At 37.8% G+C, this 8849-nt stretch overlaps 1 protein-coding gene across 1 annotated transcript in view; it reads left to right on the forward strand.

Moving 5' to 3' along the window:
- Positions 1-1760: 1760 nt before the first annotated feature.
- The window catches only part of SNX6 (sorting nexin 6), a 22192-nt gene continuing 15103 nt past the window's right edge, over positions 1761-8849 (forward strand). The window contains exons 1-6 of the mRNA XM_010133373.1: positions 1761-1772; positions 2655-2759; positions 3620-3730; positions 5127-5248; positions 7186-7309; positions 8549-8644. Of these exons, the coding sequence (XP_010131675.1) occupies positions 1761-1772; positions 2655-2759; positions 3620-3730; positions 5127-5248; positions 7186-7309; positions 8549-8644 (570 nt within the window). The remainder of the gene's footprint in view (positions 1773-2654; positions 2760-3619; positions 3731-5126; positions 5249-7185; positions 7310-8548; positions 8645-8849) is intronic.

Genomic DNA, 8849 nt, shown 5'->3' on the forward strand with positions numbered 1-8849 from the left:
CAAGTTGTTCAGCCTGGGTGTAGAGTATGTGTCTAAGCATGAAATCGTTGTGCTGTATCATATGTATTGGGTTGGGGCATGGGAGGCCAGAGACAAAGGGACTGTTTTCCACCTCCATTTTTTCCAGAATCTAAGGTACTTTCATTTCGGTTTTCATCCGAATCAGATCTGTAGCATTTTTTTCTTCTTATTTTCTACTCCTATCATGCACCATCCATTGGTGGCGGTTTCTTTTGGAAGTAGTAATTAAGAGATTGCTTAAGTTTGTTGTGTGATGATGTTGTTTGTGAATTAAATTCCCAGTCATGCAATGTGAACCATTGTGTCACATGAATACATTTAAAGTCCTTCCACTTTCTGATTGCTTTTGACACCTTTCATACATGCTTCATTACCATTGCAGATGAAAAGGTTCCCTCTTGGCAGTCAGGCTAGACAGCATAATTTAACATCTGATTAAACTCTTCCAAACTCTTACAAACTTAACTCAGTATAAATCACACAAATCATCCTTTACAGTTGTTTGTCATAACTGAAGTTGCCATGTTTAGGTAGTTCTTAGTTTTCGCAGCCCAGGTAAGCATTCTGTTTCTGAAGTGGTGACTGTATGGCCGGGATGTGCTGCCCTAGGGACAAACTTGAACAGCTGCCTTACTGAATCTTAGAATTTTGTATTGTATTGTCTTCTTTTTATTTTAAAGAAAGAGATTAGTAGAAATTTTTGTGACCCCTGAAAGTCTACAAAAATACCATTCGGATAATCCAGATTATTTGCTGAGATTATTCTGTTTGTTAATGTGTCCTGGGGGGTCCAAGGAAAACAAACAGTACCCCAGACAGTGTAACCATTAAAAACTTTTTTACAAGCTAAAAAATGCGGTGTCATGACACAAGGCAGACATTGGTATGTCAGTTGTATTTTTCTTTCCTAAATTAGATGTTAAGCACGTTGGAAACTCAGTAGGAGCTGCGAGATTCTGCCTCTGAGAAGTGATCTGTGGTGGATCGTTGCATGATAATATGCCTTTGTGTGAGGCAGTGACCTCCTAAACCTTGGGAAAACAAAGCAAAAAGCAATGCCTGAGTGAATATGTTACTGTGCGATGGTTTTAATGATTTCCAACTTCCCTGTAAGGAAAAGCTGTTGCTATTTGTGTAACAGTTATTGAGCTGTTATATTTTGCCAGCCTAGCAGAATATGCTGGGCAATATGAGTTTGGTTTACTTTAATACACTAGTTCTAAACTCTTCTAGTCTGGTTGCTGCTGCCTAAGCAGCAGAGTTGTCTGTGCATTGAGGTTAACAAGAAAACTAGAGTGGGAGCTGACCACTGATTCAAAATAAGGATTACGGTAACGGGGGGTAAACAAGATGTGGTAGTTGATGCTTCTCTCCTAGTGCTGTTCCAGTGCCTCGTAGCATTGCCTTCCAAATCTGTTCGTGTGTAACCTTTGTACTGTGTGTTGCTGATACTTAAAGCATTTTTGTTCTTGAGTGTGGACTTGAAAATGCAGTCCTGAAAAATTCTGCATAAAAAAAAGTCTTTATCTGTTTATGGCAAAGCATTTTTGTACTGTAGAGTGTGATTTTTCTAGAAAACACAGTAAAAAGTAAACCTCAGGAGCATGACGTTGAAATATTTTTTTTGACAGTGTGATTGGAGAAGATTTCAAAGTTAGCCTTAGCAGTAGTAAAAATATTCTGAATGTCTGTCAATCATGATGACAAAATTGCCACAGGACGATCTGCTCTAGAACGACATGGGTGGGAGGGTGAGGGGACTCAGATTTCCAGCTGGGGTCTAGGTGAGGTTAGTTGAAGCCTTTGGTCCAGTTACTGCCAAACATTGCGGTCCTCAGATAATCTTCCCTTTTTTTTATATTTGATCCTGGTCTCATTTTCTTTTCAATGCGACTTTGGAATTATTTTGTGAGAGAATTCAGGGTTCACGTCTTGTGGAAAAAAGTATGTATTCCTTGCATTTTAGCCATTTCTCATGCTGATTTTGAAGAGATTGAAATCTTGGATTTCGGGGCTTTTTATTTTCAGAAAGGTATTTCTAAGGAGACTTAGCTCTGTGAAGTTCAGGATATTATTTTTTGAAAGCTTTTTCAGTATATCATGGGAATTATTAAACAGAAGAATAATGTAAGACAATGTGAGTAAACAAGCTCTCTAATAGCTCTTGTTTCTTTGAAATACAGGACCACTTTTCTCCTTAAAAGTACCTTTCCAACTGTTAGTACATTTATAATTACCTTTACAAGTAGTTTTTTGGCAGATTGTCAGTGTGGAGGGAATGAAGAGAATAATGAAGGAAAAAACCTACTGAACTTGCTGCTGTCTGTAAACATACTTTGTCTTCACCACCTCAATTACTAGCAAGTTACCAGTATACAGAAATGAAAATAGTGCACTAACGAGGAGTTTGGTAAAGAAAATTGTTTGTATGGTCATGTGTGCTGTAAGGAGCCCTACTGAAATGTCTTTTTCCACTGGAAATAATCTTTTAATGTTGGGGTTTTTGTAATCTGCCTTCAGTGTTTTAAGGATGTTCAGCATTGCAGTATCAGGGTTCCTCTCATGGGAAGAATAAGGGAAATATAATTTTCTTTTTTTTTAAATTTAAGCTAAATAGATTTTTCTTTGTTTAGCTTAGAGCAATAAATGTAGATCTCCAGACCGATGCTGCTCTGCAAGTGGATATCTCAGATGCACTGAGTGAGAGGGACAAAGTGAAATTCACTGTCCATACAAAGGTAAAAACCTGGGTTTGCACACTGAACGTGTTCTCTTCTTGTAGAGAAGAGAAGGTTTGCTTAAACTGTTTATTGCAACAAGTGTAACACAATCCAAAGGAAACGAGGAAGTACCATTATGTTCACGAGATGGTAGCTGCGGTGCTTCAGAAAAAGATGGCTGAACAGTTGAGAGGTTAGAAACCTGTTTAGAAAAAATGACATTCAGTTTTTTGTACTGGTGTGTGATCATGCCATTCCCACGTTATTAATTGGCTTGTTTGCAGGTAGAATCTTTAATATCCCTCAGTATTCTTCAGTACATTTTTTTGTTATTTGGCCATGCTTTCAGATTCTAAAAACATGCATCGTAACTGATCTCCCAAGAATCGTCTTTAGTTATTGCTTTATGGCTGTTACTCTATTTTTTTTTTAGATTTGAATATTTTTGACTGCAGAATCACAGAATAGTTGAGGCTGAATGAAATTTCTGGAGATCATTTAGTCCCTTTTCCTCCTTCAGTCCCACAACTAAATCAGGGTGAACCAGAGCATGTTGCTCAGGACTTCTCCGTTTGGGTTTTGAATCCCTCCGAGAGCAGAGACTCCACAGGCTCTCTGGGCAACCCATTCCAATTGATTACTGCACTAATTAAGATGGGGGTAATTGTTGTTGTACAAACTTTTTGGGGGTCCAATCCTTACCTGGATGATAAGCTTATTTTTACAGGGATGTTTTTGTTGTTCCTTTTGTATAGTAGTGAAAACCATTGTGGTTTTCTGAGGTTTTTTGGATGTGTGGGTTTGGTGGTGGTTTGGTTTTCTGTTGTTGTTTTGATTTTTTTTTTTTTCCATAATTATTCTTCTGTTTCCTCTTCTAGAGTTCCTTACCAAATTTCAAACAAAATGAATTTTCTGTTGTCCGGCAACATGAAGAGTTTATTTGGCTTCATGATTCTTTTGTTGAGAATGAGGACTACGCTGGCTATATCGTAAGTGCTGTAGCTCTGGTTCTGGCACCCTGTTTTCTGTGGTCTGTATCGGAAGTACCTGTGACTGCTTTTCAATGCAGTGGGAATGGCAGATGTTTGTTCTTTCTAAAATCAGATCAGATGCTGTAATGCTTCAATTTATGCAGTTACACGAAATTAGTGGTTGAAGCAAAGCTTGGATGAAAGTTACTGCAGTTGTTACGCTTTCTTGCATTTCACTCGTAGGGAGTGAGGAGTTTAATCTGTATCCAAGCTCATTTTTAGTCCCCCCGCCCCGTGTAAGGATTTGGGAGATAGGTGAACTGTGTAACTTGGATTTATTGGTTTTGCAGGCTAATGTTTAACTTAATTACAAGTTCCATGTTGCCTTTGTTGTAGCTGGAATGGCAAAGTGCAGCAACTGAGCTCTACTAAGTGTACTCTTCCACTTTTCATTATGAAGATCAGAATCACTTTACCATGAATTGGTTGGAGGGGAGAAAAACCAACGCAAATACCACCTAGAACTACAGAGGACCTTAATACGCAACTTAACTTAGGTTTTGAAGCTCATTTCAGGCCTCCAGGAAACAGAGGCTCCACAATAGTCACCTTAGGATGCTGTCTGTTAAAACGGGGTGCTGTGTTTATACTTCAGTGACAAATATTTGTCATCTCAGTGTGAAAGTGAGGTACTCATTTTGTGTTTGGGAGGTGTCTGCTGGTTGCAAAGGTAAACATGGGTTTGTGATTGACCAGTGGGTACAGTGTGATGAATACAATCTGTGATGTGTCTTATGTCAGTCATAAAAGCTATTTGAAGTGAGTAGACCTTCAGCGTGGTAATAACTAGTTTCAGACAGCTGACTGCATAGATGTTGGATTTTATTTTCTGTAATTTTTGTTTACTGTGTGCTTTGTTATTTCAACAGACATATCTTTAATGTCAGCAGTGCTGCAAGAAAGAACTAGTGCCTGCAAACAAATGGAATGGGTTTTTTTGGTTTAAAGTTTTGGGAAGTTATAAATGGAGGTGTGAAAACAATTGGGAAATTCTTTTTTTTTTTTTTCTTTAAAGAAGAAGTAATCTTTACCAAAAAGCTAAACCAAAACTAATTACCAAATAATGATTTCAAGTTCTAATTCACTGTCATGGGAAAATTCGGTATTATTTGGTTGCTGTTGTAATTAAACTACCAAAGCCATTAGTTAATGTTTTAGTAATCTTCAAGGACGCTTGGCCAAAATGGGTGCAGTAACGCAGCATGAATGAGAGACTTTATCCATAAATGCTGTAATGAATGATGAAAGAGAGCCATATATTAAAAAGCTGCAGGCCATCTACAGTTCCTGTGCTGAATGGATGTTCTTTGACTGAGAAGATGAGCAATTAAAAAAAAATTTGATTCAATTCCAGATTCCTCCAGCACCACCCAGGCCTGACTTTGATGCCTCAAGGGAGAAATTGCAGAAACTTGGAGAAGGGGAAGGATCAATGACGAAAGAAGAATTCACCAAGATGAAACAAGAACTGGAGGCGTATGTAGACTTTTATTTTTTTAATAAAAAATATCCCACAACTTTTAATGCTGTTTGCAGTCCTATGTGTCTGATTTCACTATATAATGGTTCTCTGTGTGATTCAGCCTTGAGAATCCTGTTGCTGCATAATCAGGGGTATTTTAGTGATCATGATCAGAGCCATTAGGAAAATTGTAGAAACAATTTCATGAAAGATGTTCTGAAACAGGGGGAAAAAAAATCAACTTGTCCTTGAGCATTCTTTTATAAGAAAAAAACTAATGAGATTATTTTCTTCATGGAACACCTGCAAACAGAGGGCGTAGCCTTTATCTTTTTTAGTTCTGGTGTTCCACATTTTATAGCTTAATTACAGTTTATACATGCAGTGACTGAACTAGGGATTTTTGCATGTGGTTGGTACAGTAAACATAGATGCCAGCCTTCTGTTCCCCAAGAAATATGGTGATTACTTGAAAATACCTTTTCTTTTTTACACTCCCTTTTTTTTTTGCACAAGGAGAATATACTTCCTGAAAATAGTGTTTTCCCTTACTGTGAATTTGATGTGTGTTGAAATACCTGCTCTAAGACTTTTTGTTCCATACTGAGTTACACAGTGAAGTTTCTCCTCACTTCATCCCCTTCTCTTATCATGCGTTCACTTCTTTGATCTTTTTCCTGTCATTGGTTTCAGTTTTCAAGTGTATATTTACGCTGCTTCTAGACTGCTTCTATCAAGAGCTCTGAATTGGAGAGAAAAGTACATAGAACTCTTAAGAACTGCTGCTTTGGCTCCGAACTCCAGCTGCTGTGAGCAAATGTTTTAAAAAGCTCTGTATCAGCGTTATGTACAACAAAATTTTTAGCAGAGTAGATATACACTTACTATGCAGAAAACTGGAAATGAGCAAAACACTATAGATTTTAAAGAATCTGTGGTTTTCCAGCGGCCCTGATCATGATTCTCTTGTGGTCTGGTTAGGGGTTGGATAACACAGAAAACTTTGGGTTTCTTCTACTGCCACCTCCATCCTCTGCATCCTCCTTTTTTGTCTTCACTGAATGACTACTACTGTCACTGAGATCAAACATCTCCCAACACTGGCCCTGCTGGTTTGCTGGTATGTAAATCTTAACCTCCTTGCACACAGTGGAAGCAAAAGTGATTATCGTTTCACCATTTGACCTCAGAACGGGGAAAAGAGCCCCTACCTCATTTCCAGACAAGTTACACCTTATTCATTGAATTTGCAAGGCAAAATGAATTCTAGCAAACTTACATTGATAAGAATGTCTTTCTATTAATTAAATCACAAACGAGTAATTGCTTTAGAGTTGGCTGAACTGGGCGACTGTGTGATTGTCATGGTTAAACACGGTTCTTTTGGTTGTCTCTACCAAATGCAGCTCTTAATTTCGCTTTTAGAACCACGATGAAGCAAGTCATCCACGTAAGCTTCAGCCCAGAACACCTAGGTGCTTTAAGATGGAATAAAGAAAACGTTTAAATGAGTAAGGAGGGTGCAAATAGGCAAGGGGATGGAGATGGGGAGGAAGGAATTTGCACGTCAGCTACATAGTGCCTAGTGACCGTACTCTGCATCTCAGTTTCTTGACTTTGTGGGAGTTGGGGAAAGGACCATTAAATGAGGTTACACTTTGAGCAAACCAGTCTGTGTTAGCTAGCCTTAAAAATTAGAATGTATTTGTTGAGCCTTTGTTAAAAGTCTCTCTCTAATATGTTAGGGCCTCAAATTCCAGCCCCCCCCCCCCCATTAACATTGTACTATTTATTTTTATGTGTATGTTAAATATTGGAGTGATAACCTCTACTATACCAGCTTGTAAGTTTGTATCCTTACTGAGGATCTCTTAAAGCTGCTCGCTAGGCTTATCTCAAACTTAATTGCTTTATGTGAAACTCTGAAGTCTGTATTGTTTCTTGTTTTCAGTGAATATTTGGCAATATTCAAGAAGACAGTTGCAATGCATGAAGTGTTTTTGTGTCGCGTGGCAGCACATCCTATTTTGAGAAAGGATTTAAATTTCCATGTGTTCTTGGAATATAATCAGGATGTGAGTATTGAAAACTGAATTACTGCAAGAGAAATCAGGATGTGCTTTTATGGTGGGATGGATAATTGATGAAGAGGGCTTTACCTCCTGGAGCAAATTGCATCAATCTCTTCATCCCAGACATTGGTATTGTAAAAGTTAGAAACTCATTTAGTCTGTAAGAGTTTGTTTTCCTGCTGCCTGGGGAAACTATTGATGGGAATCCAATATGTTTTGGATTATAAAGATTAGCTTTTGGTGGTGATTTCGAACAATGTTATACTTGTCCACTCTGATTTTTTTTTTTTTTCCCATGGGATGGATGATGCAACAAAGACAGAATGCTAATTTTTAGGATTTGGAACTGTCATTTAAATTCTGTTGCTTACAAAACTGGAGAGGATTTCTAATTAAATGTTCTGATAAGTAAAGCCTTTTTGTTAATAACGTAGGTGAAAATTTGGTTCGTTTTTTTTCTAGATACTGGACTAGAGTGGCTATCCACATGTTACATGCTATCTAATTGTTGCTATGTGATTTTGAGTTAAGGGAGAGGACTTTCTCCGTTTATAATAACTCTTTGGTGTTGGAGTTAGAGGTTGCTCATACTCTGCAAACAGTTTTCAGTTGCTTTTTAAAATTGTGTAAATCAGTACTGAATGTCAAAGAAATCATTACAAAGGTTGGCTCGACTGAGTACATGCTTAAATTCAAAATATGTTATAGAGGATCTGCTTGTTGCTTGATGTAGAAATGCTAATTGGTTCATAAACTCAGTTTACCTAAATTCAGAAAATTTAGGCGGACAGGAAGAATGTGAGGAGGCTGAAACCACCGTTTTCCTCAGTGCAGTGAGAGGTAAATGCTTCTGTAGTTTCTGAAAGTCAAAGATGTGCCATTCTACGCTTAAAAGAGCAAAACCTGGTTATATTAGGTTAGTTCAACAGCGATGCTGTGTGTGATAAGTACTGAATTATTGATACCACCTTGTACATTTGGTATTACCTTAGGTATCAGAGTCGCTGATTTTTTTTTTTTTTCCGTAGAATAGTGTTTTAGGTGATAAAGAACAGTCTAATAAATGAGGTGGTCTATCATTCTGGGTGTCCTAACTCCGTTAATGCAGAGTATAAGACTAAGCAGAGAGCAGGAAAGATGGTTTAGGATAGCAAGTTGCGATATGTAGTTCTGTTTATTTTTTTTAAAGCTTTTATTGCTTCCAGCAAATGAACTAAGTTGATAAATTAATTTGTTTTTCAGTTGAGTGTTCGTGGGAAAAATAAGAAAGAGAAACTTGAAGACTTCTTTAAAAATATGGTTAAATCAGCGGATGGTGTCATTGTTTCAGGAGTAAAGGTGATTACTGCTTAACAGCAAGATTTAAAATGTATTAACGTTGTTGTCCCCATTTTTAAATGAAGCAGGACTTTACATATCTACAGAAAAGGGATTTTTATAGCGGTAGCTAACTTAAGGACTAGCATGGGGAGGAACCTGTGGCCCTGGGTGTGAGATAACTGAGAACTATCTGATTGCTTCTGTGCACGAGGGCTTTCCGTCC

Source organism: Buceros rhinoceros, unplaced genomic scaffold (genome assembly GCF_000710305.1).
Source record: "Buceros rhinoceros silvestris isolate BGI_N320 unplaced genomic scaffold, ASM71030v1 scaffold15813, whole genome shotgun sequence".
NCBI lineage: Eukaryota > Metazoa > Chordata > Aves > Bucerotiformes > Bucerotidae > Buceros > Buceros rhinoceros.